The 15431-nt window shown below is 46.4% G+C and overlaps 1 protein-coding gene across 13 annotated transcripts in view; it reads left to right on the forward strand.

Moving 5' to 3' along the window:
* LOC137376532 (CAP-Gly domain-containing linker protein 4-like) overlaps positions 1-15431 on the forward strand; it is a 373251-nt gene that overhangs the window by 321845 nt on the left and 35975 nt on the right. For 2 of the 13 annotated variants that reach the window (XR_010976270.1, XM_068045263.1), the window contains one exon: positions 14679-14741. The exons of 10 other annotated variants lie outside the window; for them this stretch is intronic. Coding sequence is in view for 2 of the 3 variants with exons in the window: in XM_068045263.1 (XP_067901364.1) it covers positions 14679-14703 (25 nt within the window). In the remaining variant the exon portion in view is untranslated. Of the gene's footprint in view, positions 1-7182; positions 7229-14678; positions 14742-15431 lie in introns of those variants that run through there. One more of the 13 variants, XM_068045262.1, reaches the window with a different exon arrangement.

Consider the following 15431-nt stretch of genomic DNA (forward strand, 5'->3'; position numbering starts at 1 on the left):
AGGCTGGCTGCATAACAGGCAGTCGATTCATTACTGCCTGTTCTGGGTCACTGATAAAGTTAAATCTTACTCCCAAGTAAGAGTTGGACAACTTCAAAAACGTTGATGCAGCCCCATGAAACTGGCAAATAAAAAAAAAACTCCTAAATATAGGCCTATAACATGTGAAAACAAATTACAGATGATTGTTGATTGATTTCTGTACCAAATTTCAGAATACAGGAATTTCATAACACACTAGGCTTTCGTACACCACAGCTAAATAATGTAGTAGGATGTAGGCTTACTTAATAATGTTTTTCCTTGAAAAAGATACAACACATTTTTAAAATTCACGCATTCCATTATCTAGAGGTCATCCAAAACTCTGCTGCCCATGTCTTAACTCGCACCAAGTCCCATTCCCCTAACACCCCTGTGCTCGCTGACCTACGTTGGCTCCCAGTCAAGCAACATCTTGATTTTAAAATTCTCATCTTTGTTCTCATACATTCTCATCCATGGCTTCACCCCTCCCTATCTCTTTAATCTCCTCCAGCCCCACAACCCTCCGAGATATCTGCGCTCCTCTAATTCTGGCCTCTAGACTGTCCCTGAATTTAATCACTGCACCAGTGGTGGCTGCGCCTTCAGTTGCCTAGGCCCAAAGTTCTGGAATACCCTCTCTACACTTCACCGCCTCTCTACCTCGCTTTCCTCCTTTAAGACACTCCTTAAAACCTGTGTCTTTGACCAGGCTTTTAGTCATCTAACCTAATATCTCCTTATGTGGCTCAGTGTCATATTTTGTTTTATAATGCTCATGTGAAGCACCCTGGGATGTTTTATAATGTTAAAGGTGCTATATAAATAGAAGTTGTTGTTAAAATATCAATGTAAGAACATAACAATTCATCAACAAATTAGAGGATAGAAGGATCAAGATAACTTTTAAAAATGTAGGTGCCAGAACAGATTAACAGATTTTGTAATTTCTTTTGTATACTAGGTGGTAAGATTTCCATAGGGGGTATTGGAGTGTGCGGTGCTTGTTACGAGCTCACAAGACATCAGTCTGGTGTGGACTCTGTCTTTAATGAAACTGACTGTATTGGCTGCCCCAGTCAGAGTACCTCATGGTAGAGGTCATATGATATGGCAAGCCAGGAGGCATATTGGTACAGTATTGCATTTCTATCCCAGTGTTTCTCATGATCTCCTGCCGTAATTTCAGTGGAAACCTCAGAGAAAATGTTTACACAGGCAAGGATTTTATGCCCCCCACCCCCCCAACAGGAGTGGGCTGGTGGGGGGGTTGGGGGGAGGGCATAAAATTAAGTAGGAGGTGGGAGATGCCATTCCCGATGCCTTCCCGCCCCTGCTGCAATTACCAGGGGCAGCAGCGGCGAGAAACGGCCTGACCGCCCCAGGCCATTCAAGGTCCTTAATTGGCCGATTAACTGCCACTTAAGGGCCTCCTGCCGCCACCGCTGGTATTTTACCAGCAGCCGGCAAGTGCCTCAGGCCCCCAGAATGCTGCCAGGTAAAATCTAGCGGCCTCCTTGTGGGCTGGGGGGCAACCCCATGTCCCCAACAGAGGGGCCCCCCCCTACCCCAGAGCCCCAACCATCCCACTGAAATAAAGAACCCACCCCCCAACTGACTTGCCTTATCAGGGCCTGGCCTATTGTCCCTGGCGAGACCCTGAAAACATACCCTTTCTTCCTTCGCCGGAGACCATGATCCTGTTGCAACTGGGTGCAGTCCCAGCAGTGGCCATCGCTGCCAGTGGCACTGCTGGGACTGAGAGCTGCTGGCCCGCTGATTGGCCAGCAGCTCTTGGAGGTGGGACATCCTGCCTCAGAGAGGTGGAAGTCCTGCCCAAGTCCAATTAAGGGCCTGGGCCACGTAAAATCCTGGCGTGGCTCCTAGGTCCGGTGGAGGCGCACTCATCCCAACATTTTGGCCAGTGGGCGGGGCCTCCTGTCCAATGTAAAATTCCAGCCACAGTTTCTTTGGGAGTTCTGCCAATATTCCGCCAAACTTACAGATGAATATCAGGAGAACGCTGCAGAAATGTTGCTATTAGTTCTGTTTTCGATTTAGGTAGAATAACTGCCTAAAATCCAACATTTAAATGTAGCTAAATCAAATTCATAAACAAAGATGGAAAAAGGTAAATTGAAACTAGAATATTGAAGCAGATTCAACATTAACATTAAAAATGGAATCAAACAAATACTTGAAGGGAAAGCATTTACAAGACTATGGGGAAAGAGAGGCAGACTGGCTCTCAGAGCCAAATCAGGCCCGATGGGCCAAATGACCACCTTCTATGCTGAATGATTCTAATGAAACTGATGGATTGTTCTTGCCCTGCTTCAGAAGTACAGGAACAAGTTAGAATGACTTCAGACAATTTAAAAAAATATTTTCTTCCATTGTAGTTTGTTACTGAGCAAGATCAAACCACATCTCATCGATTCTTATTCTCTGAATTCAATTGGATTTTTGCTGATTCTTCTCCATTTCAGCCGCTGACTCCCCGCCTTGCCACTTTGGAAGCTTGTTCCCTGTCCCCCGCTGCTTCTTTGGGTGGTGCAGTTGGGAGCATTCAGCCAAAGAGGGAAGAGATGAGGGAGGGAGCGAGTGGCCAAAGGGGGAAGCAGTGAGGCCTGCAATGAGCGGTTGGGAGCGGGTGGGGGGGGGGGAAGCGGCGAGGATGGGAGTGAGTGGCTGGGCGGTGGTGGGGAGGCGAGGTGGGTGAAGCAGTGACACGGGAAGCAAGCAGTGGAGGAAGGAAGCGGGGATGGCAGGAGGGAGCAGGGTACTGTTTGGGGGAATGGAGCCGGCGATCCTGGCTATTGAGGGGTGAGGACATCATTGCATGGTGACGTCAGCGCGCACATTCATACTGGAAAGCTGGCAAATGTTCGCATGCACTGATGACATCCGCAATCACTCTGCGCATGCTCTACATTATCCGGAGTCACTTTGTTTTATAAATCCATCAGAGAATCTGAAAGATTATTTCTCATTTTCGTTAGGGATTGCTTGGTTGATCATTGATGTAAAGTTCCATGTTGCCCACTTGGCAAAGCTTTGGATAAATTAGATCCATAAATTTTCAGGCATATGAAAGTATATCAGGAGATTGCACTTATGTTTGTGGAGAAAATGAATAAAGGAGTCATTTCTTTGAGGCATTAAATTGCAGCCAGTAAATTAGGGCATGTAGTCTGGAAGAGTACCAAGTAAACCTCCGTTATAAAACAAATCTTGCAGTTTCATGGTTCCTTCAGCAAAAATGTTATACCCTGTAAAGAGTTTCAGTTCTGTTGGTACACAATTTTAAGCGCAACCACTGGGCACCCGGTATGTTTTTTTATTCAGTGCAGCAAAAGTCACAAAGGGCTGGATTTTATGTCAGACGGACGGGAGCTGGCCACCAATGTAAAAGTTGGTGGTGAACCCGTTTCCGCCTAGCCTAGGGACCCATCCCGCATTTTACGGATCCCTGGGCTTTAATTGTTCTGAGGCAGCTCTTAGTCCCAGCAGGGCCACTGGGAGCAATGGCCACTGCTGGGACCGCACCCAGGCGAGGACATGGAGCCAGGAGTGCATTTAAGTTTGGTTTGCCTCGTCGGGGGTAATCAGTCGGGCCCCGGCAAGACAAGGGTGGTCGTTTGGGGGGGAGGGTGGAGGCGCGTCTTGGGTCCTAGGGGTGGTTGGGGAAGTGGGGGGCAGCCCTCAATCGGGCATCCTGTGCCCGATCGTCAGGGCCACCACCCCCGGTGCGCTGAGAGGCCACCAAGTTTCACCGGGCGGCCTTTCATGCCTCCAGGATGCCCACTTGCCACGGGTAAAATCCCCGTGGAGGTGGGCGAAGGCCCTTAAGTGGCTATTAATTGGCCACTTAAGGGCCTTGATTGGTCTGGGGCAGGCGGCCTGTTTTTCACCCCCCCACCCCTCCCCACCAGCCCTACGTAAAGTGGGGCAGAGTCAGGAGTGGGTTGGGAAGGCCTCCTGCTCAATTTTACGCCACGCCACACCACCACCATCCGGCTAGCCAAAGTCTCAAATATAACTTCCTAAATGTGATATGTGATATCAAAGTTGGTAGTGGAATTCATGGTAGAATTTCTTGTTTTAGTATTAACATAGACATTCTAAGATATCAAGATTTTCACTTATATCACAAACAAGATACATTTTCCACATTCTATATTCAAGTATCTATCTAAAAGAGACAAAACTACTGAGCTCACTGAACACCTGCAACCTATGGACATTGTAGGATACCTTTTGTAATGTTTTCACAATTTCACAGTTTTAATACAACTTTTGATAATTTGTTTTGTTTAGAACTATCTGCTCTAGTGCAGATCAACCTCTCCAGGAATAATTAGAGACCCCTCCTTCTGAAGAGAGGCTTCTGCGAAAGGTTTCCATCTAGTTTGGGCCATCTCCATTCTCCAAAGAATGATGTCCTTCTTCCCTATTAAAGGGCAGACAATGTTTAAGAAAACATAAAATAATTTTGTGTTCTTTGCAAGGGGAGGCATATTGATGCATCCCTGTGGAATTGGGTTTTTCTGACCCACATAAAATAGGACGAGAACTATTCAACTTGCAAAGCCAAAAATATATTTCTAGAATACATTTTGAAAATTAACAAAAATGCCAGCTGCAGGACTCACTCAAGCACATGTCCAGAAAACATCTTGTGCTGTTTCATCTTTTAATGTTGAAAATTCTGGCAGTCATTTGACTCACCTTCAGTCGAGTAACTTCATTATAGTGCCATCTATGAATGCAATACGGTTGGCTTCCTATTCTCAGCACCAAATCTTTAATAACTATAGATGACTATTCATTACTAGTACATGAAGTAATTGTCATGGAACATGGATATTAGAAAGTGATTCATACAGTCAAGATACATGTTCTAGAATAATGAGTGTACAGACTTTCAGATTACATTTGGAAGATCGTGTTGGTTGTCCAGTGCATATGAGCTCAGAATTACTGAGTTCCCTGAGAAAAATTGTTGTTCCTGGGTCCTTTGACAAACAATTTAAGCCTAGCATGGGCTATTCCTAATTAACCAATACGAATACGGGAGAAGCATTATCCTTGAATAAACAGAAGTGTTAAGATGCCTAAAAATACATAAGTAATTAAAATCTTGTACTCAGAAGCAATCATCCTTAATGGATACCTGTATTGTTTAAAACATTGTGGGGTCAAATTTCTAATAGGGTTCTTCCAATCTCTCATTGTAACTTCAGTGGAGATTCCGACAGACATTTTATCCATATAAATTTAAGTTTCAGATTACTAGTTGAGATGAATGTTGTTTGCAATATGAGGAGAGAAAAATGTAACTGCATATTGTTATATTCTGATACGATGAAGGCTTAGAACATCTAAGAGACTACCGGTTACAGGAACAGGAGTTTATTTACATAAGTCTGACATCTCTGGTTTCCACTTCTACTGTATCTGAGGTTCTGTAGAAGTTCTATTACATCCCTTCCTGTGATGCCACTCACAGACTATTTACATATTCTGCCCAGTAACAACCCTATATTAACCTTACACTACACATATCATACTGCAGGCAATAATATATCAGTTAATAATGCCACTTAAAGTTTTAAAGTTATGGTAAGGCAGGTCAGTTCGGCCAAGTGGAATGTACATCCTGTGGTATGTGGGAGGTCATGGACGCACCATGTGTCCTAGACGAACACATCTGCAGGAAGTGTCACCAGCTGCAGAAGCTTAAGCTCCGGGTTTCGAAACTTAAGTGGCAGCTGGAGTCACTGTTGTGCATCCGCGAGGCGGAGGACTACATAGGTAGCACATCTAGGGAGGTGGTCGCAGGTTAGGAGCATGCAGGCAGAGAGGGAATGGGTGACTGCCAGGCAGTCTTAGAGAACCAGGCAGGCAGTGCAGGTGTCCCCTGAGTCTATCTTGCTTGCTAATCAGTTTCCATTTTGGACACTGGTGAGGGCGATGGTTCCTCAGGGGAGTGCAGCCAGAGCCAAGTCCATGGTACTACGCATGGCTCAGCTGCACAGCAGGGAAGGAAGAAGAGTGGAAGAGCAATAGTGATAGGGGATTCGATAGTCAGGGGATCAGACAGGCATTTCTGCAGCAGTAAACGTGACTCCAGGCTGGTGTGTTGCCTCCCTGGTGCCAGGGTCAAGAATGTCATGGAGTAGCTGCAGGACATCCTTCGGGGGGGAGGGTGAACAGCCAGAGGTCGTGGTTCACATTGGTACCAATGCCATGGGTAGGAAGAGGGATTAGGTCCTGAAAGCAAATTTTAGGGAGTTAGGAAGGAAATTAAAAAGCAGGACCGCAAGAGCAGTAATCTCATGATTACTCCCAGTGCCACATGCTAGTGAGCATAGGGATAGGAGGAACATGTGGCTGGAGAATTGGTGTAGGAGGGAGGGCGTCAGATTTCTGAGTCATTGGGACCAGTTCTGGGGCAGGTGGGACCTGTACAAGATTTACGGGCTACACCTTAACAGGACCAGAGATAATATCCTCACAGGGAGATTTGCTAGTGCTGTTGAGGAGGGTTTAAACTAACTTGTCAGGGGGATGGGAACCTGAGGGGTAGCTCAAATTGAAAGGAACTAAGGCTGGTAACAGGAGGAGGTAGAAAAGTAGCAAGTGACATTAGAAGGCAGGCGAAACAAATGTGAGCATCAACTAGGCCACCAAATAGTAGTGGTAGTGTGGGGTATGGTATTAATCAGGAGATTAGAGAAGCATGTAGCATAGGTTCTGGAGTAATCATGGGTGACTTCAATCTGCATATAGACTGGGTAAATCTAATGAGCACTAATGCTGTGGAGGACGAGTTTCTCGTGTGTTAGGGATCGTTTTCTAGAGCAGTATGTTGAGAAACCAACTAGAGAACAGGCTATTTTATATCTAGTATTATTTAATGTGTCAGGCAAACCCCCCACCTGCCAAAACGGAGACACACATTATTTTGCCACATGAACATTAAAACTTAAAATTGCATGCCCCTGAGTGGAAAGACATTTGCATAGTAACAGACAGTGTTGGAACAATAGGGACCCAGTCGTTGCTTCCCCAATACACAGAAGAAGTGGTCAGACCAGCTTTGGTTACATGACTGACTGACTGTTGGTGTTTTTGAATTTGAACTTCCAACAGAGGATTTGAACTCAGAAAGCTCCAGGTTTGAGAACATCTCTCTCCTGTTTGCTCTCATCTCGCTCACACCAGCATCGGAAACCATTGAAGACATATGAACACTAAGAGAGAAAAGTCTCCTACAGTGAACAAAGTTTAAGAAGAATACTGAGCCCCAACGAAAAGTAAGAGCTATCTACAATCAAAGACTCTACGGTGAGCTGGAAACACAGCACAGTAAACCAGAAACTCTTCTGAAATTGCCTCAAGTCTCTCCATTTTATTTCTCTTCTCTTTTCTGTCCCTATTTGCACGTGTATATCACGTGTGCATGCGAGCATGGGCATGCGTATACCCGTAGGCATGAGCCGTATTAGAGTTTAAGTTTAAGTAAGTTTAATAAATTTCACCTTTCTTCTTTAATCCTGGTGAAAAACCTGGTGTGTTAATTTTTTTGCCTTGTAATTGGAAAGCTGTGAACAAGAATTCACGAAGGGGGAGCTCAAAACACAGTGTGTTTAAAATTAAACCCTGTTACAATAAGACCAAGTGAACACAGCAAAAGACCCCAAGACACATTTCTCACCTGGTCATAACAAATGAGAAAGGGCTAATTAATAATCTTGTTGTAAAAGAACCTTTAGGGATGAGTGACCATAATACGATAGAATTTTACATTATGTTTGAAAATGAGGCAGTTCAATCTGAAGCCAGGATGTTAAATTTGAAAAAAGGAAACTATGAAGGTATAAGGGGCAAATTGGCTGAGGTGGATTGGGAAAATACATTAAAAGGTATGAGAGTACATAGGCAATGGATAGTCTTGAAAGAAATATTACATAGTTTACAGCAACTATGCATTCCTTCAAGACACAAAAACCCCAAAAGTAAAGGCAGTCAACCATGGCTAACAAAGGAAGTTGAGGATTGTATAAGATTAAAAGAAAAGGCCTATAACGTTGCTAGAAATAGTAGTAAATCTGAGGATTGGGAGGATTTTAGAATGCAGCAAAGGAGGACCAAGAAACTGATTTTAAAAAAGGAGAATAGAATATGAATGTAAACTAGCAAAAAACATAAAAACGGACTGTAAAAGCTTCTATAGGTACGTAAAAAGAAAATGTTTGGCAAAGACAAATGTGGGTCCATTACAGGCAGAGTCAGGAGAATTTATAATGAGGAATAGAGAAGTGACAGAGAAGCTAAATAATGACTATGTGTCTGTCTTTACTGAGGAAGTTACAATATTAGTAAGAAGATTGTATTGGAGAAATTAATGGGGCTGAAGGTTGATAAGTCCCCGGGACCTGATATTCTACATCCCAGAGTGTTGAAAGAGGTAGCTATGGAGATAGTGCAGGGATTGGTGATCATCTTCCAAAATTCTCTAGATTCTGGAATGGTTCCTGCAGATTGGAAGGTAGCAAATGTCACCCTACTATTTAAGAAGGGCAGGAGAGAGAAAACCAGGAACTACAGACCTGTTAGCCTTTATATCAGTAGTAGGGAAAATGCTAGAATCTATTCTAACCGATGTGATGAATGGACACTTGGATAATAATGATCTGATTGGGCACAGTCAACATGGATTTATGATTCAGAAATCATGTTCGATGAACCTGTTGGAATTTTTTGCGGATGTTACTAACAAAATTGGTAAAGAGGAAGTCGGTGGACATACTATACTTGGATTTTCAGATTTTCAGAAGGCTTTTGAGAACATCCCCCATAAGAGGTTGGTTAGCAAAATTAAAGCATATGAGATAGGAGGTAATATACTGGCATGGATTAAGGATTGGTTACCAGGCAGAAAAAAAGAGAGTAGGAATAAACAGGTCATTCTCAAATTGGCAGGCTGTGACTAGTGGGGTACTGCAAGGATCAGTACTTGGGCCCTAGCTGTTCACAATATATATCAATGATTTGAATGTGGGGACCAAGTGTAATATTTCCAAGTTCGCAGATGACACAAAATCAGTTGGGAATTTGTGTTGTGAGGAAGATGCAGAGTGACTTCAAGGTGATTTGGACAGACCTAGTGAGTGGGCAAGAACATGGCAGATGGAATATAATGTGGGAAAATGTGAGGTTATCCACTTTGGTAGGAGGAATAGATGTGCAGAGTATTTCTTAAATGGTAAGAGATTAGAAAGTGTAGATGTAAAAAGGGACCTGGGTGTCCTCGTCAATAAGTCACTGAAAGCTAGCATGCAGGTGCAGCAATCAGTTAGGAAGGCTAATGGTATGTTAGTCTTTATCGCAAGAGGATTTGAATACAGGGGCAGTGAAGTCTTGCTTAAATTGTATAGTACCTTGGTTAGACCACACCTGAGTACTGTGTGCAGTTTTGGTCCCCTTACCTTAGCAAGGATATTATTGCCATAGGGGGAGTGCAACACAGGTTCACCAGACTTGTTCCCGGGATGGCGGGACTGCCCTATGAAAAGAGATTGGGGAAACTTGGCCTGTATTCTCCAGAGTTTCAAAGAATGAGAGGTGATCTTATTAAAACCTACAAAATACTTAAAGGGTCAAACAGGGTAAACACAGGTGAGATGTTTCCCCTGGTTGGAGAGTCTAGAACCAGGGGACACAATTTCAAAATAAGGGGGACGCCACTTAGGACCGTGATGAGGAGAAATTTCTTTGCTCAGAGGGTTGTGCATCTTTGGAATCTTCTACCCCAGAAGGCTGTGGAAGCTCAGTCACTGAGTATGTTTAAAGCAGAGATTGATAGATTTCTAAATACCAATGACGTAAAGGAACATGGGGAAAAGGCATTGAAGTGAATGATCAGCCATGATCGTATTGAATGGTGGAGTAGGCTCGATGGGCTGAATGGCCTACTCCTATTCCTATGTTCCGAAAAGTAGATTTTAATTCTTGGACAGTTCATCAGCAACATGACGCCAGCAAACTGAACACCCCAGGCTCAATTTAGAGAGCCGTTGCAGGTCCAGGCACCAGACTTGGAAATGGGCACCGTTGCCGTTCCTCATGTGTGCTGCTGGACCACTGCGATCACGTGGCGAATGGCCAATTATAAGAATAGAGGCACAGGACCCATCCAATTCTGCAATGGCGGCAGAATTTAGGGTGCTGAATACGGCATCAGATGACTCTGGAGCAGGTGTTGGTGCCATATTTAAAGGCTTGCTAGTCCTGCATTTACTGCTGGCTGGTTTAAAAGAGTGCCTTCTTTAGTGCCCTCTGCTGCCCCAAGTCCCTTCCTGGTGTCTGCTGCCCCTGGAACCCTTCTGCTGCATCTGCTGTCCGAGGACCTGTTCTGCTGCCTCTGCTGCTCCATGGCGCCCTCTGCTGCCCCAGAATCCCTTTTGCTGCCTCTGCTGCCTGATAGGCAAGGAGCTGAATGCGAAGCTGCAGTGACCATGGCTGAAGGAAGACACCGGTTTGTCCACGGATTAGCGATGCCACCCTTGAGATTCTTCTGCAGGCTGCAAGGGAAAGGTGAGAGGTTCTCATCCCCCATGATGGTAAGGAGGTCCTCCCGGCTGACCAAGCAAGCTTGGATGGAGATCGCAGAGGAGGTCAGTAGCCGTGGGGTCACCCCCGCCACCCGAACATGGTTATAGTGCTGCACGAGGGTTAATGACCTCCTTCGTTCTGCCAATGTGACTGCTCCATACCTCTCTCGTTTTTAGGGATTGCATGTGATTACGCAGGAGGAAGCGGGACATGGGGAGGGAGGCACCACAAAGGCTCTGGCAAAGGGAGATAAGCCTCACCTCATCCTGACAGATGCATGGCTGCATCTCGACCACAGGCCACCTTCTTTCACAGCTCACCTCCATTAACTCCCTTGAAAGCTGACAGGAGGATGCTATACTGTAATCCCCAGCAGCGGACGAGGGGCTGCCACTAGCAGAACTGTCATGTTGATCTCTCTATCTCCCTCTTTTCACTTTCAAGACAAGAGGGCCCATAACAACAGAGAGACCGTGTGAATTGGCGGAGGTATCCCGGACATTAGGCCTCTCTCCATGAACTAGCGGAGACCCCAGGCGGCCGCTCAATAATGGATGGTGAAACTGGAGTCTCTGTGCACGAGAGTGAGAATTGTCTTCCATTGGCAAAGAGTTCACTTCTGGAGACCCACATCATGCATGGTTGGCATGATGAGATCTGGACATCCTAACCCACACATGTTTGTGTTCTCTCATGCAGGTCAGCGTCCGGAGGAGATTCTAGTTGAAGAGGGACATAATTCCATCTCTGAGGAGGATCAGGAGTCAGAGAGGATTAGGATGCACTGTCACATGACTCTCCACTTTCCACCAACGCAGATACTTTCACCTCTGGGTTTCCGTTCAGTTGTAGAATCGGGATCACAAGCTGGTGAGAGCATCGCACACGCGCCCGAGCAGCTGGCTGAGGCTGAGACAGCCGAGGCCTCTGACAGTTGGAGGACTGTGGGAGGCTAGGCCTATGCTGAGCCCCAGGCTGATGATGAGCCTCTGGTGTCAACAGCACAGGACATGCTGGAGTTGCAGAGAGGGATAAGGCAACATCGGGCAGAAATGCCAGAGTCAGTGCGCAGCAATGAGTGGACGATGAAGGAGTCCATCCATGCAATGAGTGCTGCCCATATCTCAGATGTGTGAGCGCATGGCTTCCTCCTTCGAGAGGTTGGCAACCCTCATGAAGAGCCAGAGCCCACAAATGCATGCAAACCTGCACACCATCGCCTTGGCCATGAGTTCAATGCAGTAGTGATAAAGTGAGAGAATGATGAGTTCCTTGGAGTCTTCTCCAGCTCCTCATCCTTTTCTGGTGAGTATGGAGGTTCAAGTAAGCCTTGAAAGCGACGAGGAGAGGCTGAACTCCACAACTGGGGGCTGCCCTCAGGATGCTCTGAGTATAGACAGCGACTCCTCAGCCTCTCCGCCAGTGAGCCTAGCTTCAGTAGCCATGATGCCTGAGGAGAGTCCTGCACAGGCCAAGGGGCAGCATGATTATCAGCCTGTTTGCAGCCGAGTTGCCAGAGCAGGGATTACACCTTGTAGAAGCACACGTAAGCATATGAAGAAAACTACCTAGTCACACTTAGGGTTTCACGTGTGCTTGACATTTGACATTTGTTTTCTCTTATAAAGTTCTTGTGGTTTTGAAATTAACTTTTATTCTGGGAAATGATTATTCTATCATGCCTTAATTGTGAGCTGCTGACTTCACCTTTTGCCTTAGTGGCTGCCAGTGTTGGCATTACCCTCATTTGATTAGCGTCTCCCATGAACCGTGTGGTTCAGCTGGGCGCTGGGCACCTTAGACAAGTAGAAAGCAGGTGACAGACTGAATACATTGAGGTCAGTCTTTATTGATTTCACTCTGAGAGGCCATCTTGGTGGCTGGAAGCAGATAAGTATGAGACTGTCGCTCGCCTCCGTGGCCCATCGCTCAATCTGCCTGATTTCCTGGCAAGGGGTTCAATATCCAGTGCTGCCTGCTCATTGCCCTCCTTTGCATCCTCCTTGTCGGTGGGGAAGTGGCGTTCAATCATGTCCTTGTCATGCAGGGCCTCCTCCCTCTGCAATGCTAGATTGTGCAGAGCTATGCAGACCACCACGCTACGCGAGACCCTCACTGGGGTCCACCGGATTGATCCAAGCACTGGAATCTCGTCTTCAGCAGCCCAATGGCCTGCTCGATGCTCGGTCGAGTGAAGTCGTAGCAAGTGTTGTACCTCTCCTGTGCTGCAGTGTGAGGGTTCCTCATATGCATGAGTAGCCATGTCTTTAATGGTAGAATCCATCCCTGTAGGCGAACAGGGGGCCAGAAAAGCTGCAGCACCTGGGACTGTGGAAGTATGTAGGTGTCAAGGCTGCTTCCCAGGAAGTGGGCACACACCTGCAGGAAACGCTTTTGGTCGTCGCAGTCCAACTGAACGATGATGGAATGGAAGCCCTTCCTGTTGATGAAGGTGGCTGGCTGGTCCATTGGAGCCTTGATGGCCACATCCGTGCAGTCTGTCACGCCTTGCACCTGGGGGAATCCAGTGATGACTTCGAATCCAATGGTCCTCTCAGCCTGACTGTCAGGGTCGCCTGCTGGCGCACAGAGTGTCAGCCCTCTTGAACAAGGCATTGGTCGCCTACTTGATGCAGCAGTGCACTGCAGCATGGTAGACGCCACACATGTCCCCAGTGGATCCTTGGAATGATCCAGACGCATAAAAGTTAAGTGCTATGTGATCTTCAAGGCCACTGGCGTAGGGTGACCACCAAATCCCATAGGACATAAATTGTCCTGCAGCAAGGTGCAAAAGTCAGTGACGGCCTCCCTGGAGAGCCATAGTCTTAATTGACAATGCCACTCGGACATTTGAAAGTATCAGAGTCGAGTCTGGTATGATCTCATGTGCAGATGTGCTCTTCTTGGCATGGCCAGCTGCTGCCACTCTCATCGTGGAGTTTCACAGGCAGGTACAGATGCCTCCTGGTGCTCCCTCCGTTGGAGGTACTGCATCACAGTTGGGGGTCCACAAAGACTGGGTATGTGAGACCCATGCCAGATGATCAGTAGACCTACGGAGTGCTGTCCTTGCGGAGCCTTTGCAGCTTTCCCTTTGCTATTTCTCTAGGCAGACTCGCTAATGGCCCTCAGTGCCCACCCTTGCTGATAGCTGACCCACTCACCCAGCAGCATGGGCACCCAGCCCTCTCACCCAACAGGTTGGGGACCCAATGCTGCCATCCAACAGAATGGGCACCTGGTACTGCCACCGAAAACCAAGCCCTCCGTTGCAGACTACCCAAGACCAAGCTCATCCGGTACTGCCACCCAAGACTGAGTCCATCCATGTACAGCACTGCAGACCGAAAATGGCCTCTGGTCCCCGTTCTGTCCCTATGCAGTGCTGGTCATGGCACTGAGGCCTCGTCTCGATGGCACCAGCTCTCAACGGCTGGGCATCCGAAGGCACACGAGGGCTGTCCACTTAATTCCAAGCCCCTATCGAATTGCTTTCAATTGCATGCAGCTGTATTAAAACCAACTGTTCTACAATTTAAAATGCTCTCCCGTCACGTCGGGATGGTGACAATGCCTTGGTGCTTTCCCGCCACTGACTAAATCCGGGACTCATGTCACACGTCAGATTTCCGGATGCCCTCGTCCAATACTATTCTCCAGCCCCCTAGGCCTCTGTTCCCGCTCCATGCGGTCTCACTAAATTTAGCCCCCCAGTTGGGCATCCTGCAGCTATTTGAGGCCAGTAAAATATCAGATCATCCTAGCCAGTCAGAAGGTCGGTTGGAGGGCATGGGGGGAGCATTGGTGTTGCTCAGAAGTCCATATTATTCTGTATCCTATTCTTGGTACCACAAAAATAATTTGAATACTTACCTTTCCAGGCATCTTCCTCTTTCCCACCAGATTTTACTGAGTGGAGTGTCTACGGCCCATGTTCTGCCAAGTCGACCATTAAAATGTCATTGGGGACCTATCCTCATTATAGGACCCCAATTTGCATAGATTAATGAGGTTCTTGCTTAATTCAGGTGGGTGCCTGTGATGCCCAAATGAAGACCCGGAGAACATAGCGATGGAGGAAGAACAGGGCGGTAAGTCAATCACCTCGATCCTGTAGTATTATATTTAGGGATCTGTATAGAACTTCTTCTGTAGGGAATAATGCAAAACTTTAAGAAAAATAGGCTTGTAAACAAAACAGCAAGTTACCTGTATCATTTAGTGTGGTTTTATCTTATTTGATGAGGTCCCCTCTTAATAATCAGCTTTCCATGCTATTAAGCTCAAGTTTTAATCTTTCAGCATCAGTTTTGTTGCCCTTCTGTGTACCCTTTCCAATATAAGTGTATATTTTTTGCATTGTGGAGAGCAAAATTTTGAACACACTGTATGTGTGGTTTGACCACTATACTGTAAGTCTTAGCACCTTTAAGTGCAGTTATATCACAGTCTACAATAAAATATCTCCAGAGACTTGAGCACAAAATCCTTGGCTGACACTCCAGTGCAGTACTGTTGGAGATGCAGTTTTTCAAATGAAACGTTAAACCGAGGCCCTGTTTACTCTGTCAGGTGGACGTAAAAGATCCTATGGCAGTATTTTGAAGAAGAGAAGGGGAGTTATTCCCTTGATAGCCAGGTCAGTCAATCTCACCTCACATCTGGAATTCAGCTCTTTTGTCCAAGTTTGGACCAAGGCTGTAATGAGCTCTGGAGCCGAGTGACCCTCGCTGAAAATCGGTAAACAGGTTATTGCTGAGTAGGTGCCACTTGCTAGCACT

Source organism: Heterodontus francisci, chromosome 13 (assembly GCF_036365525.1).
Source record: "Heterodontus francisci isolate sHetFra1 chromosome 13, sHetFra1.hap1, whole genome shotgun sequence".
Taxonomy (NCBI): Eukaryota; Metazoa; Chordata; class Chondrichthyes; order Heterodontiformes; family Heterodontidae; genus Heterodontus; species Heterodontus francisci.